At 47.6% G+C, this 25,313-nt stretch overlaps 1 protein-coding gene across 1 annotated transcript in view; it reads left to right on the top strand.

Moving 5' to 3' along the window:
• Positions 1-25,313, top strand: part of TBC1D8 (TBC1 domain family member 8) — a 139,200-nt gene that overhangs the window by 89,629 nt on the left and 24,258 nt on the right. Inside the window, exons 6-11 of the mRNA XM_061211369.1 lie at positions 16,375-16,582; positions 17,936-18,130; positions 19,034-19,210; positions 20,506-20,656; positions 22,165-22,379; positions 23,223-23,340. Of these exons, the coding sequence (XP_061067352.1) occupies positions 16,375-16,582; positions 17,936-18,130; positions 19,034-19,210; positions 20,506-20,656; positions 22,165-22,379; positions 23,223-23,340 (1,064 nt within the window). The remainder of the gene's footprint in view (positions 1-16,374; positions 16,583-17,935; positions 18,131-19,033; positions 19,211-20,505; positions 20,657-22,164; positions 22,380-23,222; positions 23,341-25,313) is intronic.

The following is a 25,313-nucleotide window of genomic DNA, read 5'->3' as shown; positions in this document are numbered from 1 at the left end:
CTTGGAAATTGTAAATAACACTGCCATGAACATTGGTGTGCACGTATCTTTTCGAATTAGTGTTTCTGTTTTTTTTTTTTCAGATATATACCTAGGAGTGGAATTGTTAGGTCATATGGTCATTCAGTTTTTAGTTTTTTGAGGAATCTCCATACTATTTTCCATATTGGCTGCACCAATTTACATTCCCACTAACGGTGTAGGAGGGTAGGTATGAGGGTTCCCTTTTCTCCACATCCTCGCCAACATTTATTATTTGTATTCTTTTTGGTGATGGCCATTCTGACATGTGCAAGGTGATATCTCATTGTGGTTTTGATTTGCATTTTCCCGATGATTAGCAATCATTTTTAAGACTATGGTTTGGTGGTATTAAGTACATTCGTGTTGTTGTGTAACCATCACCACCATCCATCTTTAGAGCTCTTATCTTTCAAAACTGAAACTCTGTCTGCATTAACACTAACTCCCCACTGCTTCCCCAGCCCCTGGCACCCACCCTTTGAATCTGCCTCCTCTAGTGAAATCCTACAGTATTTGTCTTTTTTGTGACTGGCTTACTTTGCTTAACCTGATGTCCTCAAGGTTCATCCATGCTGTAGATTATCAGAATCTCCCTCCTTTTTAAGACTGAATAATATTCCAATGTATGTTTATACTGCATTTTGCTTACCTGTGTATCCATCAGTGGACACTGTGTTCCTTCTACCTTTGGCTGTTGTGAATAATGGCGCTGTGAACGGGGGTGTGCAAATATCTCTTTGAGACTCTGCTTTCAGCTCTTTTGGTCACATGCCCAGAAGTAGTATTGCTGGATCATATGGTATTTCTAGTTTAAGTTTTTAGGAACCACTAGTCATTAAAACTTTTTTTTTTTTTTTAATGTATCTGTTACTCTTTGTCCTGTAGTTTCTTTTTTTTTTTTTTTTTAATTTTATTTATTTATTTATGGCTGTGTTGGGTCTTCGTTTCTGTGCGAGGGCTTTCTCTAGTTGCGGCAAGTGGGGGCCACTCTTCATCGCGGTGCGTGGGCCTCTCACTATCGCGGCCTTTCTTGTTGCGGAGCACAGGCTCCAGACACGCAGGCTTAGTAATTGTGGCTCACGGGCCCAGTTGCTCCGCGGCATATGGGATCTTCCCGGACCAGGGCTTGAACCCGTGTCCCCTGCATTGGCAGGCAGATTCTCAACCACTGCGCCACCAGGGAAGCCCTCATTAAAGCTTTTTTTTTTTTTTTTAATCATTCGTCTATTTTACCATTCCTGTTATTCCTTAAACATGTCTACTGCCTTCTCTGAACATTTAGGGGAATGTGTGTCTTTCTAATTAATGGTCTCTGAATGGCAGTGTCTAAGAGTTTTCATGCGTTCAGAAAGAATTCAAAGACCCTTCCTGCTGTGTGTGTATATTTTAAATCGATCGCGTATATAAGTGGAGTTTGGGGCAAAACTCCACTGAATTTCACTTGGTTTTGCGTTATCTCTGGTAACCTGAGAGTTCCTTTGTCGGGTGGGGCTGCTACTCACCACTCCTATGAGAGGGGACCCCAGGGCCAGCGCTGCCTTTGGTCTTACGACTCCCAGTCCCCAGCTCCTCCCTGTACCTCTGGCCCCAGGCTTTCCATCACTGTCTCTGGCTTCATCTTAGGGCCGAGAATGATCTCGGGTGCCCTTGGCCTGCAGTGGCTTGAAGCAGGCTTTCGGTTCCCAGCCAGAGATTGAAGTCAGGCCACGGCAGTGAGAGCGCTGAATCCTAGCCACTAGACCAGTGGCCAGTGACAAGGCCCTGGTCCTTCAGCTTTGCAGAAATGAATTCCCACAACGAGATGGAAAGTAGTGCAACAAGTAAAGTGTTTATTAGGAGGAAAAAGGGTACATGTGGCTAGACACACGGGTGGGCTCAGAGAGAGAGAGTCTTGCCCCCATGGTAGTTTGAATCACTTTTATAGGGCGTTTCTTCCAGGTTTCCTTTGGCCAATCATCTTGCTTTTGCTTGATTCTGAGTCCATATTTTGTTTATCTCAGGGTCCTCCCATCTGTGCGTGCACATCTCTTAGCCAAGGTGGATTCTAGCAAAGAGGCCTATGGGTAGGTTGACATCACTCCCTTTTTGACTTCCAAGGAGGCTTTCTGCACATGTGTAGTCGGGAGGGTCTCCTTGACTCTGAGAATGAGGCATATGTGGTCTCTTTAACTCTTATCTGGGCAGGGCTCAGCTCCTCTCTTGATCCTACTGTTTTGGAGGATCCGTCCACAGGGGACAACGCCAGTTGCTCAGCCTGGGGCCCAGCTGTTTCCTGCCTCAAGAAGACAACCCAGTACAGGGAGCCACTCTTGCCCATATTTCTTCAACTATCTCTATATAGTTTGGTACCTCAGTGCTTTTAGTCCAGCTTACAAAGAGCTGTTAAAGATGAAGAAACCCATCTCCATTGTATAGGTTGTTAAAAGGGCTCATGGAAACTACCAGTTAGAGCTTTGACTTCTTTCGCCATGTTTGCACGTAGATGTGTAGGTGAGGGAATTGTAACCAAGTGGTTTTTGGAAGGGGAGGCCAGCTCATAGCTGTTGTGTTCTGGTCAGTCCCCTGGGCTTTGGGATCTCAGGTGATTCTTCACAAATTTCCTGATGTTCTAGCACGGCTGTACTTCCAGATGTGGCACTTTTAATTTGGGATAGAAATGAGGAAAGGAGAGGAAAGTGGAAGGTCTGTAGCACTTAAGACCCTTTGGGAAAAATCATCCATTTTGGAAGAAAGCTCAGCAGTGTTGGGAATCTTCCAGAAACAGGTGAATTCTACAAGGCTGTTCACCCCGCCCCCACCTCCAAGCCCTGGAAACTTGTAGAAAGGGGAGGAGAGAAAGGGCACAAAGGACCCCAGTGATGGCCAGTGGTGGAGCTGCCTGGCCCATGGGTGCCTGGGGCCCCGAGACGGATGGCAGAGTCCTGGTGCATGGCATGTTTTACTGGTCACGGCACTTTGAGTGACTTCCTCCACAAGTGAAAGGCGTGTCATTCCCGCTAGTTCCTGGCGGGTTCTCGCTTGAAGCTTTCTGTCCTGGAGACATTGGCCTGTGGACATAAACAGGTAATGACTCAGTCAACTTGACATCCTGCCAAGACAGCCCAGGTTGAACGTTGAGGAAAATAGTCTCTTCACGCTAAGGGTACAATCACAGGGTCTGGAATGCTCCTCCGGCCCCCTTTTGTTGATGTATTTTTACTTCCCTTCCCAGATAACCGCTTTTTTTAAAAAAAATAAATAAATAAATTTATTTATTTATTTTTGGACGCGTTGGGTCTTCGTTGCTGTGCGCAGGCTTTCTCTAGTTGCGGTGAGCTGGGGCTACTCTTCGTTGTGGTGCCTGGATTTCTCATTGTGGTGGCTTTTCTTGTTGCAGAGCAGGGGCTCTAGGCACACGGGCTTCAGTAGTTGTGGCACGCGGGCTCAGTAGTTGTGGCTCGCGGGCTCTAGAGCGCAGGCTCAGTAGTTGTGGCACATGCGCTCAGTTGCTCCGCGGCATGTGGGATCTTCCCTGACCAGGGATCGAACCTGTGTCCCCTGCATTGGCAGGCAGATTCTTTTTTTTTTTTTTTTTTTTTTTTAAACATCTTTATTGAAGTATAATTGCTTTACAATGGTGTGCTAGCTTCTGCTTTACAACAAAGTGAATCAGTTACACATATACATATGTTGCCATATCTCTTCCCTCTTGCATCTCCCTCCCTCCCACCCTCCCTATCCCACCCCTCTAGGTGGTCACAAAGCACCGAGCTGATCTCCCTGTGCTATGCGGCTGCTTCCCACTAGTTATCTATTTTACATTTGGTAGTGTATATATGTCCATGACACTCTCTCACCCTGTCACATCTCACCCCTCCCCCTCCCCATATCCTCAAGTCCATTCTCTAGTAGGTCTGTGTCTTTATTCCCATCTTGCCACTAGGTTCTTCATGACCTCTTTTTTTTTTTTCCCTTAGATTCCATATATATGTGTTAGCATACTGTATTTGTTTTTCTCTTTCTGACTTACTTCACTCTGTATGACAGACTCTAACTCCATCCACCTCATTACAAACACCTCCATTTCATTTCTTTTTATGGCTGAGTAATATTCCATTGTATATATGTGCCACATCTTCTTTATCCATTCATCCGATGATGGACACCTAGGTTGCTTCCATGTCCTGGCTATTGTAAACAGAGCTGCAATGAATATTTTGGTACATGACTCTTTCTGAATTATGGTTTTCTCAGGGCATATGCCCAGTAGTGGGATTGCTGGGTCATATGGTAGTTCTATTTTTAGTTTTTTAAGGAACCTCCATACTGTTCTCCATAGTGGCTGTATCAATTTACATTCCCACCAACAGTGCAAGAGTGTTCCCTTTTCTCCACACCCTCTCCAGCATTTATTGTTTCTAGATTTTTTGATGATGGCCATTCTGACCGGTGTGAGATGATACCTCATTGTAGTTTTGATTTGCATTTCTCTAATGATTAAAGATGTTGAGCATTCTTTCATGTGTCTGTTGGCAATCTGTATCTCTTCTTTGGAGAAATGTCTATTTAGGTCTTCTGCCCATTTTTGGATTGGGTTGTTTGTTTTTTTGTTATTGAGCTGCATGAGCTGCTTGTAAATCTTGGAGATTAATCCTTTGTCCGTTGCTTCATTTGCAAATATTTTCTCCCATTCTGAGGGTTGTCTTTTGGTCTTGTTTATGGTTTCCTTTGCTGTGCAAAAGCTTTTAAGTTTCATTAGGTCCCATTTGTTTATTTGTGTTTTTATTTCCATTTCTCTAGGACCTGGGTCAAAAAGGATCTTGCTGTGACTTATGTCATACAGTGTTCTGCCTATGTTTTCCTCTAAGAGTTTGATAGTGTCTGGCCTTACACTTAGGTCTTTAATCCATTTTGAGTTTATTTTTGTGTATGGTGTTAGGGAGTGTTCTAATTTCATACTTTTACATGTACCTGTCCAATTTTCCCAGCACCACTTATTGAAGAGGCTGTCTTTTCTCCACTGTATATGCTTGCCTCCTTTATCAAAGATAAGGTGACCATATGTGCGTGGGCTTATCTCTGGGCTTTCTATCCTGTTCCATTGATCTATATTTCTGTTTTTGTGCCAGTACCAAACTGTCTTGATTACTGTAGCTTTGTAATATAGTCTGAAGTCAGGGAGCCTGATTCCTCCAGCTCCATTTTTCGTTCTCAAGATTGCTTTGGCTATTCGGGGTCTTTTGTGTTTCCATACAAATTGTGAAATTTTTTGTTCTAGTTCTGTGAAAAATGCCAGTGGTAGTTTGATAGGGATTGCATTGAATCTGTAGATTGCTTTGGGTAGCAGAGTCATTTTCACAATGTTTATTCTTCCAATCCAAGAACATGGTATATCTCTCCATCTATTTGTATCATCTTTAATTTCTTTCATCAGTGTCCTATAATTTTCTGCATACAGGTCTTTTGTCTCCTTAGGTAGGTTTATTCCTAGGTATTTTATTCTTTTTGTTGCAATGGTAAACGGGAGTGTTTTCTTAATTTCACTTTCAGATTTTTCATCATTAGTATACAGGAATGCAAGAGATTTCTGTGCATTAATTTTGTATCCTGCTACTTTACCAAATTCATTGATTAGCTCTAGTAGTTTTCTGGTAGCATCTTTTGGATTCTCTATGTATAGTATCATGTCATCTGCAAACAGTGACAGCTTTACTTCTTCTTTTCCGATTTGGATTCCTTTTATTTCTTTTTCGTCTCTGATTGCTGTGGCTAACACGTCCAAAACTATGTTGAATAATAGTGGTGAGAGTGGGCAACCTTGTCTTGTTCCTGATCTTAGTGGAAATGGTTTCAGTTTTTCACCATTGAGGACAATGTTGGCTGTGGGTTTGTCATATACGGCCTTTATTATGTTGAGGAAAGTTCCCTCTATGCCTACTTTCTGCAGGACTTTTATCATAAATGGGTGTTGAATTTTGTCGAAGGCTTTCTCTGCATCTATTGAGATGATCATATGGTTTTTCTCCTTCAATTTGTTAATATGATGTATCACGTTGATTGATTTGCGTATATTGAAGAATCCTTGCATTCCTGGAATAAACCCCACTTGATCATGGTGTATGATCCTTTTAATGTGCTGTTGGATTCTGTTTGCTAGTATTTTGTTGAGGATTTTTGCATCTATGTTCATCAGTGATATTGGCCTGTAGTTTTCTTTCTTTGTGACATCTTTGCCTGGTTTTGGTATCAGGGTGATGGTGGCCTTGTAGAATGAGTTGGGGAGTGTTCCTCCCTCTGCAATATTTTGGAAGAGTTTGAGAAGGATAGGTGTTAGCTCTTCTCTAAATGTTTGATAGAATTCGCCTGTGAAGCCATCTGGTCCTGGGCTTTTGTTTGTTGGAAGATTTTTAATCACAGTTTCAATTTCAGTGCTTGTGATTGGTCTGTTCATGTTTTCTATTTCTTCCTGGTTCAGTCTCGGCAGGTTATGCATTTCTAAGAATCTGTCCATTTCTTCCAGGTTGTCCATTTTATTAGCATAGAGTTGCTTGTAGTAATCTCTTATGATCGTTTGTATTTCTGCAGTGTCAGTGGTTACTTCTCCTTTTTCATTTCTAATTCTATTAATTTGAGTCTTCTCCTTTTTTCTCTTGATGAGTCTGGCTAATGGTTTATCAATTTTGTTTATCTTCTCAAAGAACCAGCTTTTAGTTTCATTGATTTTTGCTATTGTTTCCTTCATTTCTTTTTCATTTATTTCTGATCTGATCTTTATGATTTCTTTCCTTCTGCTAGCTTTGGGGTTTTTTTGTTCTTCTTTCTCTAATTGCTTTAGGTGCAAGGTTAGGTTGTTTATTCGAGATGTTTCCTGTTTCTTGATGTAGGCTTGTATTGCTATAAACTTCCCTCTTAGAACTGCTTTTGCTGCATCCCATAGGTTTTGGATCGTCGTGTCTCCATTGTCATTTGTTTCTAGGTATTTTTTGATTTCCCCTTTGATTTCTTCAGTGATCACTTCGTTATTAAGTAGTGTATTGTGTAGCCTCCATGTGTTTGTATTTTTTACAGATCTTTTCCTGTAATTGATATCTAGTCTCATAGCGTTGTGGTCGGAAAAGATACTTGATACGATTTCAATTTTTTTAAATTTACCAAGGCTTGATTTGTGACCCAAGATATGATCTATCCTGGAGAATGTTCCATGAGCACTTGAGAAAAATGTGTATTCTGTTGTTTTTGGGTGGAATGTCCTATAAATATCAATTAAGTCCATCTTGTTTAATGTATCATTTAAAGCTTGTGTTTCCTTATTTATTTTCATTTTGGATGATCTGTCCATTGGTGAAAGTGGGGTGTTAAAGTCCCCTACTATGATTGTGTTACTGTCGATTTCCCCTTTTATGGCTGTTAGTATTTGCCTTATGTATTGAGGTGCTCCTATGTTGGGTGCATAAATATTTACAATTGTTATACCTTCCTCTTGGATCGATCCCTTGATCATTATATAGTGTCCGTCTTTGTCTCTTGTAATTGTCTTTATTTTAAAGTCTATTTTGTCTGATATGAGAATTGCTACTCCAGCTTTCTTTTGATTTCCATTTGCATGGAATATCTTTTTCCATCCCCTCACTTTCAGTCTGTATGTGTCTCTAGGTCTGAAGTGGGTCTCTTGTAGACAGCATATATATGGGTCTTGTTTTTGTATCCATTCAGCCAGTCTGTGTCTTTTGGTGGGAGCATTTAATCCATTTACATTTAAGGTAATTATCGATATGTATGTTCCTAGTCCCATTTTCTTAAATGTTTTGGGTTTGTTATTGTAGGTGTTTTCCTTCTCGTGTTTCTTGCCTAGAGAAGTTCCTTTAACATTTGTTGTAAAGCTGGTTTGGTGGTGCTGAACTCTCTCAGCTTTTGCTTGTCTGTAAAGGTTTTAATTTCTCCATCAAATCTGAATGAGATCCTTGCTGGGTAGAGTAATCTTGGTTGTAGGTTTTTCTCCTTCATCACTTTAAGTATATCCTGCCACTCCGTTCTGGCTTGCAGCGTTTCTGCTGAAAGATCAGCTGTTAACCTTATGGGGATGCCCTTGTGTGTTATCTGTTGTTTTTCCCTTGCTGCTTTTAATATGTTTTCTTTATATTTAATTTTTGATAGTTTGATTAATATGTGTCTTGGTGTGTTTCTCCTTGGATTTATCCTGTATGGGACTCTCTGTGCTTCCAGGACTTGATTAACTATTTCCTTTCCCATATTAGGGAAGTTTTCAACTATAATCTCTTCAAATATTTTCTCAGTCCCTTTCTTTTTCTCTTCTTCTTCTGGGACCCCTATAATTCGAATGTTGGTGCGTTTAATGTTGTCCCAGAGGTCTCTGAGACTGTCCTCAGTTCTTTTCATTCTTTTTTCTTTATTCTGGTCTGCAGTAGTTATTTCCACCATTTTATCTTCCAGGTCACTTATCCGTTCTTCTGCCTCAGTTATTCTGCTATTGATCCCATCTAGAGTATTTTTAATTTCATTTATTGTGCTTGTCATCGTTTCTTGGTTCCTCTTTAGTTCTTCTACGTCCTTGTTAAATGTTTCTTGCATTTTGTCTATTCTATTTCCAAGACTTTGGATCATCCTTACTATCATTATTCTGAATTCTTTTTCAGGTAGACTACCTATTTCCTCTTCATTTGTTAGGTCTGGTGTGTTTTGACCCTGCTCCTTCATCTGCTGTGTGTTTTTCTGTCTTCTCATTTTGCTTATCTTACTGTGTTTGGGGTCTCCTTTTCACAGGCTGCAGGTTCGTAGTTCCTGTTGTTTTTGGTATCTGTCCCCAGTGGCTAAGGTTGGTTCAGTGGGTTGTGTAGGTTTCCTGGTGGAGGGAACTAGTGCCTGTGTTCTGGTGGATGAGGCTGGATGTTGTCTTTCTGGTGGGTTCGTCCACGTCTGGTGGTGTGTTTTGGGGTGTCTGTGGCCTTATTATGATTTTAGGCAGCCTCTCTGTTAATGGATGGGGCTGTGTTCCTCTCTTGCTAGTTGTTTGGCATAGGGTGTCCAGCACTGTAGCTTGCTGGTCGTTGAGTGAAGCTGGGTCTTGATGTTGAGATGGAGATCTGTGAGAGATTTTCGCCGTTTAGTATTACGTGGAGCTGGGAGGTCTCTTGTGGACCAGTGTCCTGAAGTTGGCTCTCCCACCTCAGAGGCACAGCCCTGATGCCTGGCTGGAGCACCAAGAGCCTTTCATCCACACGGCTCAGAATAAAAGGGAGAAAAAATGGAAAGAAAGAAAAAAAGAGGATAAGATAAAATAAAATAAAGCAATTATAATAAAAAATAAGAAAAAAAATTATTAAGAGTAAATCTATTAAGAAAAAAATTTTTTTAATTTTTTAAAATAAAAAATGTGAAAAAACTTATTAAAAATTTTTTTAAAAATAGAAAATAAGGAAAAAATTATTAAGAAAACATTTATTAGGGAAAAAAAATTTTTTTAAGCCAAAAAAAAAAAAAACAACGGACGGACCTAACCCTAGGACTAACGGTGAGAGCAAAGCTATACAGACAAAATCTCACCCAGAAGCATACACATCTACACTCACAAAAAAAAGGAAAAGGGGAAAAGTTAATATATCCTGCTCCCAAAGTCCATCTCCTAAATTTGGGATGATTCGTTGTCTATTCAGGTATTCAACAGATGCAGGCACATCAAGTTGTTTGTGGAGCTTTAATCCGCTGCTTCTGAGGCTGCTGGGAGAGATTTCCCTTTCTCTTCTTTGTTCGTACAGCTCCCGGGGTTCAGCTTTGGATTTGGACCCGCCTCTGCATGTAGGTCCCCTGAGGGCGTCTGTTCCCCGCCCAGACAGAACGGGGTTAAAGGAGCAGCTGATTCGGGGGCTCTGGCTCAGTCAGGCCGGGGGGAGGGAGCGGTACGGAGGAGGCGGGGCGAGCCTGCGGCGGCAGAAGCCGGCGTGACGTTGCAGCAGCCTGAGGCGCGCCGTGCGCTCTCCCGGGGAAGTTGTCCCCGGATTACGGGAGCCTGGCCGTGGCGGGCTGCACAGGGTCCCGGGAGGGGCGGTGTGGAGAATGACCTGTGCTCGCCCACAGGCTGTTTGGTGGCGGCGGCAGCAGCCTTAGCGTCTCATGCCCGTCTCTGGGGTCCGCGCTGATAGCCGCGGCTCGCGCCCGTCTCTGGAGTTCATTTAAGTGGCGCTCTGAATCCCCTCTCCTTGCACGCCGCGAAACAAAGAGGCAAGAAAAAGTCTCCTGCCTCTTCGGCAGCTGCAGACTTTTTCTCGTGCACCCTCCCGGCTAGTTGTGGTGCGCTAGGCCCTTCAGGCTGTGTTCACGCAGCCAACCCCAGTCCTCTCCCTGGGATCCGACCGAAGCCCGCGCCTCAGCTCCCAGCCCCCGCCCGCCCCGGCGGGTGAGCAGACAAGCCTCTCGGGTTGGTGAGTGCTGCTCGGCGCCGAGCCTCTGTGCGGGAATCTCTCCATTTTTCCCTCTGCGTCCCTGTTGCTGTGGGATCCGCGCTGATAGCCGCGGCTCGCGCCCGTCTCTGGAGCTCGTTTAGGCGGCGCTCTGAATCCCCTCTCCTTGCGCGCCGCGAAACAAAGAGGCAAGAAAAATTCTCTTGCCTCTTTGGCAGCCGCAGTCTTTTTCCCGGACTCCCTCCCGGCTAGCACCGAAGCCCGAGCCCCAGCTCCCAGGCCCCGCCCGCCCCGGCGGCCGAGCAGACAAGCCCCTCGGGCCGGTGAGCGCTGGTCGGCACCGCTCCTCTGTGCGGGAATCTCCGCTTTGCCCTCCGCACCAATGTGGCTGCGCTCTCCTCCGTGGCTCCGAAGCTTCCCCCCTCTGCTACCCGCAGTCTCTGCCCACGAAGGGGCTTCCTAGTGTGTGGAAACCTTTCCTCCTTCACCGCTCCCTCCCACTGGTGCAGGTCCCGTCCCTATTCTTTTGTCTCTGTTATTTCTTTTTTCTTTTGCCCTACCCAAGTACGTGGGGATTTTCTTGCCTTTTGGGAGGTCTGACGTCTTCTGCCAGCGTTCAGTGGGTGTTCTGTAGGAGCAGTTCCACGTGTAGATGTATTTCTCATGTATCTGTGGGGAGGAAGGTGATCTCCGCGTCTTACTCTTCCGCCATCTTGCCCCTCCCTCGAATGGCAGGCAGATTCTTAACCACTCTGCCACCAGGGAAGTCCCAGATAACGGCTTTTAAAAGGTGCCTTGGGGTCTGACTATGGATTAGCTATGCCTGCAGCTTGGTCGCTCCCCTGGGACTTAGGGGCACAGAGCAGAGTGAGCTCAGACCTCCCGGGAGAGCAGGGATGACGGGCCAGGGCATGCTCACCGCGGTCTGGCAGACACGTTAGCGCCGGTGGGACTCCCCAGAGGACACCCTGGACCAGGGACCCTCCAGGTGCAGCTACAGGATCCAGGGGGGCAGGGGGACTGAGGCCGGGGAGGAGGTTTCCTGGAGGGAGATTGGAGGGAATGAGGGAACAGATTGATTGGCCCTGATACTTCGACCAGGAAGTATCGATTCTGAAGGTGTGAAGCATGGGGTGAGAAAAGTGTAGCCCACTATCTTAGGGGGGTGAGAAGGGAGAGGTGATGGGCTTCCCTGAGTCTAAATTAAATAACATCTTCATTGAAATTCATTTCGACTGGCTGAGAATGCTACAGGAAGACTCAGTTAACGCAGTAATCTTCATTGAAATTCATTTCGACTGGCTGAGAATGCTACAGGGAGACTCAGTTAACGCAGTAATCTTCATTGAAATTCATTTCGACTGGCTGAGAATGCTACAGGGAGACTCAAGGCAGTGCAGTAAATGGACTCCATTTCCCACGCTGTCAGTATCTAAAAGTGAACCGTGGTGGCCTTGGGGGCTGATGTCCTCAGTGGACACCCCTCCTCCCCGTCGCCTGGTTGACCCTTCACTCTGTGGACTGGCTTTTCAGACCCTCTGGGGCCTTTCCCACCCAGATTCACCCCTTGTCCTGCTCTTCTCCTTGTGCTTCCTCTAGGAAGGCCCAGGCTTGCAGGTGTGATGTAGTCGACTTTGCGTCCTGATTCTGGCTCAGGGTCCTCTCCAGGGGCTTCTGCAGCCCCAGAGGGCCCAGCCCGCGTTCCGGGGGAAGTCTGCGCCCCGCTCCCTGCAGGGCCCTTGCTGCTCTGGGCTTGGGGGGCTCTGGCTCTCTCTGGGGCAGGACGGAGAGTAGAGGACGGCGGCAGGAGACTCTTCTCAGCTGGAAGAGCCTCATAGATGTCCAGGCCTGTTGAGTCCTGGTCTGTCAGGGCCCCAGGGGTGGATTTTAAAGGGAAAATGGGGGGACTGTGGAGCCAGCTGAGTCCTTCACATGGCTGCCCGTTGTCTGAGGGCCGGGCTGGCCTCCCGTCCCCCGAGGTCCTGGGCTGCTGTGTGCTCTGTGCAAGATGCCGCGTGGCAACGGCCGCCGTCATTTCATTGGTGCTCGTGGGGCATCACAGGGGAAAGAGGTTTTGAATAAACACACATTTGAGAAAGGCAGTGTTTTCTGTGCAGACTTGGGTGGGAAGGAGAAGCACGTGTCTGGCCTCTCTGCCTTGTTTCTACATTGCTGGTCCTTGGTAGTTCCCAGAGTTTGCAATGCACAGGCAGGCATCTAACTGAGAACCTCTGCAGTCTCTGTGTTTCTTCATGAGGCAGCCTGGCTGCAGAGCCCTGAGTGTTCCAGAAAGGCAGGAGGTGGCTCCAGGGATGGGAAGTCCTTGCACGCCTCCCCAGCCCGTCTCTTAGCCTGAGTTTGGGGAAGCACGGGGCCTTGAAGCAGCTGTAGGTCTGCAGACTCACATAGGTTTGTTTTTGTGGGATAAATGATGTGAGGGAGTGAGAGTTGGTGTGAGGCCTGACACAGTTCTTCCACCAGAAAAGGTTATGAGGGGGGGGAGAGAGAGCCACACCTGTTTCTGATCCATCTTTACCTAATCCAGGAAAGAGAAATCTCACTCTAAGTTATGCAGAGAAGCAAAAGAACTACCTACTGCTTAATTTCTCAGGTCTGAGGTCTTAGGACTGGAACCTGAAATTAAAAAGAAAAATCTATTTATTTATTTATTTGGTTGCATCGGACCTTAGTTGAGGCAGACCGGCTTCTTAGTTGCGGCACATGGGCTCCTTAGTTGTGGCATGCGAACTCTTAGTTGCAGCACGCATGTGGGATCTAGTTCCCGGACCAGGGATCGAACCCGGCCCCCTGCATTGGGAGTGTGGAGTCTTAACCGCTGCGCCACCAGGGAAGTGCCCTGAATTTTTAAAATGTGTGCATATAGCCTAGAATTTTCTGCATAGTTGTCATGTCCGATTGCACATGTTAGTTTCGTCTTCGACAGCAAACTTGGTGTCCACTGCTCTGTATTCTGGTCAACCCACGTGGTTCCCGGTTCCTAAAACGGCATGTATCCAGATAGGATGACTCGTGGCCCCTTCCCCTGCTGTTCTGTGGCCTGTGCCCACCGCCCCCAGCGGTGAGCACCATGGGCGGGGAGTGTCTCTGGGGCTGCTGGCTCGGCTCACTCCATCCTCGCAGGGCGCTTCCGCCGGGGCCACAAGCCTGGGATTGGCTGCCACTTTCTGAGGGTTAGGTCATGACCCGCGTCTGGCGGTCTGTATGGAGGAAGAGTGGAGATATTTACTGAGCGTTGGAAGGTCCGAAAGGCCAGTTGTGACCAGTGGGCTTTGTTTCTGATGCTGTTCAGAAAGAGGTGGTGATATATTTAGCGTCAAAACGACCACCCGCTGGGAAAGGGCCCTCAAGGCTGGCAGGGGTGCGGGGTTGGGGCTTGTGCTGGGCTTCCCGAGGGGCTTGTGGGTCCCCCATCTCTCAAGATGTCGTGTCGTCATCTCAGCTACGTTAGAACATTAAATATCACATATAACTCATATTTCAAGGCGGGATTGGAAGAGAGCTTTCTAGTAGGGAGGAAGGAAGATAATTTAGGAAAGTCCCCCCCCTGCTGCTTTCCTTTTGGTAACTCGAGGTCACTGGGCTCTGGCTACTGAGTGTGGGAGAGACAGACCTCTACAGGGAAGGGAGAACAGCCCCGAAAGGAGAACAGGCACCGCGCGTAGCTGCGCTGAGGCCGCAGAGAAGGGGGCTGAACCGAGCTGACGGCTGGCGCAGCAGGTGCACTGAACAGAAAAGATTGTTTTTAATCCGCCTCAGATAACTGAACACCTTAGTCTTAGTCTGAAGGGTTGGGCACAATGTAAGTATACATGTAAGTCCCCCGACCCTCCCTGTAGCTCCACACAAGCTGCTGTGATCCGTGTTACTTGCCCTGTTCTCACCTCGGCTCCAGCCATCTCCCCAGGAGGCGGGGATGTGCTTCCAGAAGGAAAAGCCAGCAGCTAGATTTGGCAGTGGCTGCAGCCACATGTGTCAGACGTGTACGGGTCGGGGCACCGGCCTCACTTCCACCGGAGCCGCATACTGTGAGGACAGGGATGTAAGTTTTCCAGTCAAGCGTGCTGGACGTAGGTCTGCTCTCAGGGGTCGGGGCTCACCTGGAGGGGCCTTGCCTTCCATTCTCCCAGAGCACAAACTTCTAGGGCATCCACGGCGCTTTCCCGTGTTCTCCCAGCTCCTCTCTGGAAGATGCTCAGGCCACCCCCTCCTCCCCTTTTTTCTTAATGGTATTGAACACATTTTTATTTGCTTATTTGTTGTATCTCTTTTTTTTGGGTGTCATATCTGTTCACATCTTTTGTCCATTTAAAAAAAAAAAACTGAATTGTTTGCCCACTTTCTATTGCATCGTAAAAGATCTTGATATATTCTAGATACAAGTCCTTTTTCCAGATATGTCTTTTGACAATAGTTTTTATGGCCTGTGGCTTGTCTTTTCATTATCTTAACATCACTTTTCAAAAGCAGAAATTTAATTTTTGATGCAATTCAATTTTTAATTTTTTTGTTTGTGTTTCAGGTTCTACTGGGAAGTATTTGTGTAAACCAGTTCACAAAGATTATCTTCCAGTTTTTCATACAGAAGTTTTTTTTAAGCTAAAAGATAGGGGTTTTTTTTTTTTTTTAAGCTATTTATAGATTGAGTCAGAAGTTCTGAAGTTTTTTCTTTTTCTTCCTGCTTTATTGAGCTCTAAGTTGCAAATAAAAGTGCATATATTTAAGTTAGAAACACGAAGATTTGATACTTGCATACACTGTGAAATAATTATCACAGTCAAGTTCTTTAACTCATCCATCACCTCTCAGGCCCCTTTGGAAACAGCCATCCACGTTGTAGCAGGTATTTAAGGAGCTGCAGCTTCGGAACACAGTGACTGGACCCACCTTGATCTGTGGAATTTGTATCATTTCTCTCTGTGCCCAGATGGCTTTCTGGACATGTGCGTATCTTCTCTTTGTGAGGCTTGGACAGTAAATTCCGTGGACTGCCACATCTCTGTATGATGTCTCCTGGGAAGACACTTGTGTGAGGGTCTGAAATGAGGTCTGGGTTGGAAATGAGAGCTAGGGCAGAACAGGCATCTGTGTGGGAAGGAGATGAGGTCCCATCTCAGGGGCTCCACGACCAGATTGTGTCTAAAAAATCGCTTGGGCTGCCGTGCGTGCAGAGTCCCGGGTGTGGAGTTTAATATCTTGCATTTACGCAACGTTTGAAGATTTGTTCTTTTCCTAGAAGAAAATACCTTAATTTTTTTTTTAAAGCTAATATGTAGTCAGGTGGAAAATTTAAGCAGAATCAGGGTGGAAAGCAGAAATCCCACTATGCGGAGATAACCACTGTTAACATTTTAGGGAAAGTCTTTCTACGTGTCACTTTCTGCAAATTTTCTAGAATTTATGTAAATGGGATCATACCGTAGATGCTATTTCTAACCTGCTTTTTCTCTTTTACAATACTGTGGACATCATTTTATATTCACAGGGATCCCCCTGAAGCAGAAAGTTTAGGTGTTATTTCCATTTTACAGATGTCAGGATGAGACACCAAGTCTCATCCAGGGGTGCACAGTTAATAAGGAAGCTACGAGGTCGTATTTTGACTCTGAGCAAAGTCTAATTCTATCAGTTAAATCTAGAACGCTTATTTCATGTGAGAAAGACAAGTTTTTACTTCTGTACTTTGGAATTTTTCCTCTCCTAAAATTCTGGGTTATGACATAAATTCATTGGTATTTTTAAATGTTGTGATTTGGCTGCCTTGTTGCTTGATTGGGTTTGAGAGCCAAGATTCAGGGTATGGGGGGTGCCCTGGGGAGGACCCTCTGCATCCCCTTCTATGTCGGGTTGTGCCGGGGGGTTAAGAGCGTTTTCCTCCATAATCTAGTGTGTTCGGTCACTGTTCCTGCCTCTCTCTCTCCCCTCCCTCCTTCGCCAGGGACCTGGAAGCCAGGGCACAGAACGAGTTCTTCCGGGCCTTCTTCAGGCTGCCGAGGCGGGAGAAGCTGCACGCCGTCCTGGACTGTTCCCTCTGGACCCCGTTCAGCCGCTGTCACACCGCCGGGCGGATGTTCACCTCCGACAGTTACGTCTGCTTTGCCAGCAAGGAAGCTGGCTGCTGCAAAGTCATCCTGCCGCTCCGAGAGGTGGGCCTGCCTTCCTCCCGTCGGGGAGCCGGAGCCGTGCTTGCTGTGAGACGGGGCGTCGGAGGGGATGGAGGCTCACACTGCAAGGCTCTGCCACCGAGGATGGGCGGGTCTGGAGAGATGCATGGCCTGAATTGACCAGGGGCCTTTGCTTGTTCTGTTGTTGCCTGGCAACCTGAAATTTGCATAGACCTGAATGGTGAGAACAGGGCACCCTGGCCTCCGCATTATTGATAAAGCTGTTATTATAAAGTACCTGCTTAGCAATGAAAGCTTTTCCAGCAGCCCTTAGGGATGAATCCTTCCCTTCCACCCACAAAAGGGAAAAGAAAAAAAGGGGACTTACAAAAAGCATCATCTTTTGAAAATAAATGTCAAATTGCTTGGTTTTTATACCCTCCTGGAACTTTAGGTAAAAATTTAGAAAAATGCTTCCTTTCAACTGTAAAATTCCACAATTCTCTTCTTGGAAATGGAGTCTGATTCCACATCTGGCGAGCCTCAGTGCTGTGGTTTCAGGGCATGTCGGCCTGTGACAGGACCCACAGCTCTGTCACACGTCAGGACTTCCAGATTCTTGCTATTAACATATGAACTAAGCACTATTCAGAAAAACTCAATTTTTTCATTCATGTGATTGACCTCCATTTTTCTGCAGCAGGTGTCTTCATTTTACAAATATTCCTACTTACGAGTGGAGCAAGAAATCCTGGGTTGCCTTATGTAGTTTGTTTTTTTTTTTTTTTTTTAACTGTGGTAACGTATACATAACATTTACCATTTTAACCATTTTAAACTGTTACAGTTCACTGGTATTAGGTACATTCACACTGTTGTGCAACCATCACCAGAATTTTCTCATCTTTCCAAACGAAACACTGTCCCCATTAAACAGTAGCTTCCTGTTCCCCTCCCCCAGCCCCGGGGACCCACCGCTCTGCTTTCTGTCTCTATGAATCTGACTCCTTTAGGTCCCTCGTATCAGTGAAATCCTACAGTATTTGCCCTTTTGTGACTGGCTTATGTTACTTAGCATAACGTCCTCAAGGTGAACCCGGACTGTAGCACCTGCTGGAATATCCATCCCTTTTAAGGCTGAATAATATTCCACTGTATGCAGAGCCCACGTTTTGGTTATCCATTCACGCGTTCATCCCGCCAGGGGCACTTGAGTTGCTCCCACTTTGCGCCGTGGTGCATATGCCGCATTCCGTACTTTCTAACTTCGTACCAGTTCCTTATTGCAGTTACTGGGTTTTGCCTTCTCTCTCGGGATATTTTCCGAATATGCAACTAAACGCCTGCCCGTCTTCTCTCTTGCTGTGCCTCTGTGTGCGTGATTGTTTGTACCAGGTCGTGAGCATTGAGAAAATGGAGGACACGAGTCTGCTGCCGAACCCCATCATTGTCAGCATCAGGAGCAAGATGGCCTTCCAGTTCATTGAGCTCGCGGATCGCGACAGCCTGGTGGAGAGTCTGCTGGTGAGGCTGAAGCAGGTGCACGCCGACCACCCCGTGCTCTATGACACCACGCGGGATGAGGACCTGGTATGATCCTTGGAAACCGTGGGATCCCGTAAATTGCAAATCCCTTTTTTCAGCACCTCGAGGGCAGGGGTCTCCAAAGGGGTGTGCACGTAACGATGATCCACTTGGGTACCAGAAAAATGTTAGCAATGATTGGGTCCGTGTAGCAGACAGTGTGGTATCATCTCTGATGCACCGGTGTCCTGAGTGGGTGTGGCAGGGTTGGAGGGTGGATGGGGACATGCCCACAGGATGCCCCCCTGCAGGTTACAGGGATAAGAGGGGGTATACCCACGTGTCAGAGGGATTGACAGGCCGCCCCCTCAGAGGTTGGAGTGTTTGATGGGGAATCAACCCACAGGTGAGGTGACACCCTCTTTACTAGTTAGAGAGGTCAGTGCCCCCTCCCCATCCCCCCGAGGTTGGAGGGGATGATGTTATTTGGGAGCAGATGTAAGTTGCCGAAAGAGATGTTGCATCGTCTTTAAGATGGGACAGCTGCAAAAATAGACCTGGATCTGCTGGGACCTAGTCCCTAATTCTTTCACACCCATCCCCCTTCTTTCTGGACCTCTTTTCATCCAGTGACAGGAGGAAAGGAGGGAAAGTCTCTCAGTACCCGAGAGCAGTTTTCTTGAGATGGCCATCCTCAGTTCTGGAAGCTGAGGGCGCGATGGTGCTTTCCCAACCCCACTGGGGCCGTGCTCCGTGTGCCATGAGCAGCCTTGCCGGGAAAGCGCTGTGTGGACCATATTCCTTACTGAGGATCAAATCTGTTGGGTCTAGTGTTAGTCTGTTTTTCCCGTAAGTCCTAAACAGAGAGGCGTGTTTGTTAATAAGCTCATGCATCCAAAGGTAAAACAAAGACTGTCTTATAACGAAGGCAGTGACTTCTCTCTCATTTTCTTTTTTCTCCCCATGCAGACTTCATCTGTGTTTCATTCAACAAGCATGTGCGGTGACCACAGGTTTGGGCGTATTGAGATGGTGTCTTCTCAAAATAGCGAGGAAGGGGAGAAAGAGATGAGCCCACAGCTGCACCCCGAGGCCCTGGTCGCCGGTTTCTGGCGGTCGGGCAGCCAGAGCCCCGACTCGAGACTGGTGGGTGATGAGGCTCCGCCCTTGCCACCTGGGCACAGGCGGAGGTGTCAGGGGCGTGGCTTCCCGCAGGCCCTGGAGGGTGGGCCTGGCATGGCACAGGTTACCAGGCAGCCTGGGGACACATGATGCGCCCTCTTTGCCTCCCTCTTTTCCTCATTGGCAAAAGGGGAAGTGGTCAGTGGTGCTAGTGGCCTGAGCGCGTCCCGGTGGGTGAAGGATGTGGTGGGACATCCGAGGGCCATGGCTCTCCCCACCTGCCCCTCAGGTGGCATCCGTCCATGCCGTCCCTTGTGGGGTTTCCAGGTGCAGAACAAGTCTATCTCCTTTTATCCAGTGGTGTCTGTGTGGCTCTTTGGTACAGTGTTTCTTTTTTGTACCCTGGCTGTCTTCTAGTTTTACTGAACTAAAAATACTTTTGTCACATTTATATAGTTTTCTCCTCTGTAGGGAGAGTCTGAGGGCAATGCCTATATGGTAAATAGACTAGAAATCATGCTCTGAGATGGTGCCCTGGCAGGAGGGGTGCTGTGTTGGGACCATGAGTACCAGGGTGGCCGTGAACATGATTGCTGCCCCTTGGCCGCTTAATGGCTCGTGGATCATAGATCGTTAGCTTTATTCATTCAGAACTGAGCCTTCTGATGTACTTTACAGAGATGCTCAATGAATGCTCGATGAAACACGTAAGAATATTGACTGTATTTAACGTCAGTATTCTGTAAACGTCTCCCATTACTAGAGAATACAGATAATTAAAAGCATATATAAACATCTGTTTAAAAGGCACTAAAAATTCCTGCCAGCTAGGAATTCTAAAGGATTTTAAAAATCCATAATTTTAAAGGATTTTCAGTCACCTAGAGACATCGTATCTTTTTCATCTCTGCTAATGAGAACAATGTAAGTTTTTCGGGTTGGCAGTTTTTCCTCTGGCTGTCAGGAAGCTCAGGCAAATCATGAGAGCCCCTTGCTCCCCTCTGCCCTCTGAGCTGACCTGTTTCGGCAGCTGGCTTGGTGTCAGCATCCGGAGAGGCTTCCCCACCCAGCCCTGCCCCCCCTCCCATCTGCTCTGGGCATTTTATCAGTATTTGTGTCCGTGCTTCCACTGGGCCCTGAACCCCTGAAGGGCTGGTGACCTTTACATCCTCTGTGCCTGGTGGAGGCTCAGCAGTATCTGCCGAGCGAATTGCCCGTCACTGTTGGTCCCTCTGTCAGCAGCAGGAGTGTCCCTCTGTGACGGGTTGTGGAAGGTGTGGACGACCTTCTTTGTACATGCAGCGTGTTTCCACTTGCAGTCCAGAGAACAGATCAAGATGAGACTGTGGAACGACCACTTCGTGGAGTACGGCAGGACCGTGTGCATGTTCCGGACGGAGAAGATCCGGAAGCTGGTGGCCATGGGGATCCCCGAGTCGTTACGCGGCAAACTCTGGCTCCTTTTCTCTGGTGAGCGTTTCTGGGGTCTCCAGGCCAACTTTCATTTCTGGAGCAGACACGGGACAAAGGCCCCGACCTGGGCAGTGTGTGCGTGCAGACGGGTCCCCTCTGCCTGTGACGTGCCCGACCGGGGACCTAGGACCTTCCCGTGTTGGCCGTGATGTCCTGGGTCAGTGCAGGGTCTGGCCAAGTGGTCGCCTCTCCTGTAGAAATGACTTTATGAGTCTCTTCGTTGTCCTCAGAACTCTGTTCAGGACGCCCTTGACGTGCAGTGTCCTTCTAGGACGTGAGTCCTGAAGTCGACGAAACGAAGACATCTTCAGAAGTTGTTCAGTTGCGTGTGTTGTAGTGAATCCCTCAGTGCGCATTTCCCTTGGTCGCCCCTCTGTGGAGGGCCCACAGCGTCCCCACGAGGCAGAGCCGCAGGGTTTTCTCTCCTGCCTGCGTCCTCCTCCTGCACCACTGCACCGGGGACCCTGCTGCTGTTGGGCATCTCTCATCAGGACACGCGCTGACGGATGAGCTGAGACTGGGGCCGAGGTCCCCAGAGGCGTTCCAAGCAGGCATTTCTCTGTCAGCAGTCAGGTGCTGCTCGGGGGAGCAGCTGGGGCCCTGCCAGCAAGAAGGGAAGGCTCTGCGGTCCGGGACAGTGTGACCGCTGCCCCTTTCGGGGTGCTAGGGGCGGGGTGGCCGGGGCTCCGCCTCCCCCGGGGACCCTGCTGTGCTCTCCCGGAGGCTAGGCCTGGGGACCCGTCCTCCCCGCTCCCTGTCCCTGCCTCACTCAGCCTCCCCCTCCGTCACCTCTCTCCTCCCTCTTCCCCGTCTCTCCCCGAAGTTGCCCAGCCCCTCTCCTCTGCTGCCCGAGAGGCCCAGACCCGGACCCGCTGCTGTCCAGCTCCTGGGCGGTGGTGCTACTGAGCGGGTGTTTACTGGTCCTTCTCCCCCCAGCGCTCACCTTGTTGCACAGGCCGAGTCTCCCCGCTGCCTCCCAGCCTGTCTCTCTCACTGCCCACCAACAGCACGCCAGTGAAGCCCTTCCTCTGTCAGATGAGGGTACTTTTGTATTTAATAAAAACAATCCATATTCATATGGAGCAGCAAAGAAAGTGACACGGCTCAAAATCCCACCACCTAAAGTTGACACCTGCTGTTGCCACTGGGGTGACATCCTCTAGGTCTCTTTAGTACACACACACACACACACACACACACACACACACACACTTCTGTTACCAGGGAATTCAACTTATTAAAAGCATAGTAATAAAGCTATTTCTAGTGTGAGCTCTTCCCCCCTCTCTATAGGGTTATTCTTAGAAAAGCCATGTTATTTCTTTTTTTCTTTTTTCTTTTTAGCAGAACTGAAGTTCCTTTTGGTTGTGTGTGGTCTCAGACTATTTTTTATGTCCCTCAGGTAGCAGGACCCCACTGAGGTCCTCTGACCGGACAGGCCCCTCCCCATGTGGACTCTCTCCTGGTAATCAGTCCCCCTTGAAACGTTACTTTTAAATCATCAGATGCCGTCACTGACCTCGCCTCGCATCCCGGTTACTATGGCAACCTGGTGGAGGAGTCCATGGGAAAGTGTTGCCTGGTGACAGAGGAGATAGAACGGGACTTGCATCGCTCCTTACCGGAGCACCCCGCCTTCCAAAACGAAACGGGGATCGCTGCTTTGAGGAGAGTCCTGACGGCCTATGCCCACCGGAACCCCAGAATCGGGTACTGCCAGGTGAGCTGTGCGCTGCGGGGTGGAGGTCATAGCCCCCGTCCCGGGCTACCACCCAGGCCTCGGGTGCTGTGTTCTCGGCCGTCTGTACCGAGGACTGTCGTGTGGAGGGAATCGACCTCGTGTAGTCAGGCTAATGATGCAGGAGGAGCAACGTTACCCAGTGCCTGGGGAGAGCGCTGCACAGGCTGGGCCTCTGTCCGCGGGAGGCCGTGCAGCCTTCACGGCCTCCGGGCCTCCACTGCAGGATGGTATCGATGAAGCTGCCGTGGAGCTTTCTCCCTCCAGACCGTACAGAAGTCATAGGGATTCTTTTTTAAGTGCTATTTGGGGAGGAAAAAGCTGTTTGGGGTGGATCACTTTCCTCCAGGATGCACGAGTGGAGGTAAGACACCCTCCGAGTGGTAAACAAGCACAAAATAAAACCCCGGCACGAGGCTGGGTGAGAGAAGCTACTGACCCTTAAAAACAGGATTTTAAGCTTTGTTTCCTGTGCATAAGCAAAATTAGTGGGTGAGGGCGGGTGTGTGTGTCTCTGTCCGAATGTAGACACAGAGACAGCTGGGTGGGATCTGAGCCTGAGGCGTGCTCCACAGCCCAATCCAGCATTACACCATGGGCTCAGGGATGGAGTGGTGGCTGGTCGCTCAGCCCGGTGTGTCTTGTGAGGCCACGGTGACACCGTGGTCGTTCCAGCTCGGTGTCGCTGTGGGTGGGTGCGCTGGGTCTCTCATCATGCAGTCTTGACTTCTGTGGATCACTTGGGCTTGTGTGTTATTGAATGTCTCTGTGGCACTGTGTGGCCTTGTCAGTAACTGTCCCCTCCCCTGCGAACCCCCCGAGCAGTCCATGAACATCCTGACCTCCCTTCTGCTGCTATACGCTGAGGAGGAGGAAGCCTTCTGGTTGCTGGTTGCTGTGTGTGAGCGGATGCTGCCCGACTACTTCAACCACCGAGTCATTGGTAACTGCCTCCTTCCTCTCCCTCTGTACCCGGGGGTAGTGACGGAGCCGGGGCAGAGATGTTGATCACCAGTCCTGGTTATAAAGTCCCCTGTGCCACTCAGCTAGTCTCTGCACAAACACCATTTTGACTCTTGAATTTGCAAAACTAACTGGTGTAATTCTCTGCACAGTTTTGGCGAAAGGGTGGAATGTGGTAACCTGATTGCTCTCTTGCCACAAACTCTTACAGATTTTGGATAAAGAACAAACGAGTTATGTGGATAGCTGAACTTAAGGAAAGAAAAACCTAGGCTCAAAAAGTGAAAACCACAGAGGTTTTTCACTGATGCTGAGGCCTGGAAAGGGACGGGGTCTGCTCCTGGTACCCAGGGAGTTTGTGTAGACAGGAGAGGAGGGGAGTAGAGCAATACTGGAGACCCTTGAGGGCCGACGTGAAGGGCAGAGGAGGAAAACGCCTCACTTACAGCTTGATCGTAAGAAAGCACATTTGTGGCTGCCTGGGATCTGGGCAAACCTGTGTTTGACCTGTCAGTGCTCAAGCACTTGAGCCGCTGTCCTTCGTGCGGTTGAGATTGGAATTTGCATCTTCTCTGTGGTCCAGCAACCTCCTTGTGGAGAAAAGGACATGAAAATTGCTCTGGCCTGGTGATACTCTTAGGGACACTTTTTAGTAATCCAGAATGAGAGATGGAGATGGTCTAAAGTTAGGGCGGCAGCCATGGGAACAGAAACAAAAGAACCAATTCAAGATGGAATTTGGCAAAGGAATGGATGTAGGGACAAGGCAGGAAGAAGATGCTTGAAGGCTGAAGTCTAAGAACCGAGGGAGTGTGATGACCGCTGGGAGGAAGGTGGGGTGGGGCTTGGCTGGGAAGGAGGTGGCCTTTTGGTGGCCTCTGACTGTCTTCCTCGGCCCCCTTCCTGTGCCTGAGTGGTTAATTGGTTTCCTTCCCTTTTCACTTCATATCGTGCGAGGTATTTATTGTTGTACAGAGCAGCAAGGAATAACCAGAACCTCGCGGTCATTGGGAAGGATGTTGTCCAAGCCCTCATTAGGTGAGGAGTGTTGCTGTGGGGCAGATGGTACTCAACAGTGATCAGTAGACCCTCCATGATAATGTGACCACCACCGCAGTACAGGGTAGAACATTTGGAACACTTCCATAACCCACAAAGTTCCCTTCTGCCTCTTCCTTGCCACACGCAACACTTGGTACTGACTTCTGTCACCACAGATGAACTTGGCCTATGTTTGAACTTGGAATAAACATAATAATAGAGAATGTTCTGACTTCCTTCGCACAACATGACGTTGGTGCATCAGCAGTTCCTTTTCATTGCTGAGTAGTATTTCACTGTACATTCATACCATTATTTGTTCATCCAGTCACCTGTTGATAGACATTTGAGTTTCCAGTTTCTTCTTAGAGTTGCAATGAACATTCATGTATGAGTCTTTTTGGAATGTATATTGTCAGTTTTCTTTGTCTTTACCCAGGAGTAGAATTCCTGGGTCATAGTTAGATCTATGCTTAACTTTATAAGAAACTGTCAGTTTTCCAAAGTGGATGAAATGCCTTCATATTATCTCACACCAGCAATGTGTGAGAGTTCCAGTTGCTCCACATCTCTGTTAGCACTTGGAATTGTCTTTTTAATTTTATCCATCCTAGTGGGTAAGAAGTGGAATGTCATGATGGTTTTAATTTGCATTTCTCTGATAATTGTTAATGATGTTGAACCTATTTTTCTGTGCCTACTGGCCATTTATTTATCGTCACTTTTGAAATGTCCAAATTTTACCTCTTTTTAGAAAGAGATTTGGTTATTGATTTCTTATAACTAAGTTGCATCAGTTCTTTATTGTGGTTAGGAAACCTCTGTCAGGTATATGTATCGCAAATATTTTCTCCAAGTTTGAAGTTTGCATTTTAATTTTATTAATGGTCTCTTTTGAAGAACACCAGTCGT

Source organism: Eubalaena glacialis, chromosome 14, assembly GCF_028564815.1.
Source record: "Eubalaena glacialis isolate mEubGla1 chromosome 14, mEubGla1.1.hap2.+ XY, whole genome shotgun sequence".
Classification (NCBI taxonomy): domain Eukaryota; kingdom Metazoa; phylum Chordata; class Mammalia; order Artiodactyla; family Balaenidae; genus Eubalaena; species Eubalaena glacialis.
The sequence above is the reverse complement of the archived record's forward strand: the minus strand, read 5'-3'. Positions and strand labels throughout refer to the sequence as shown.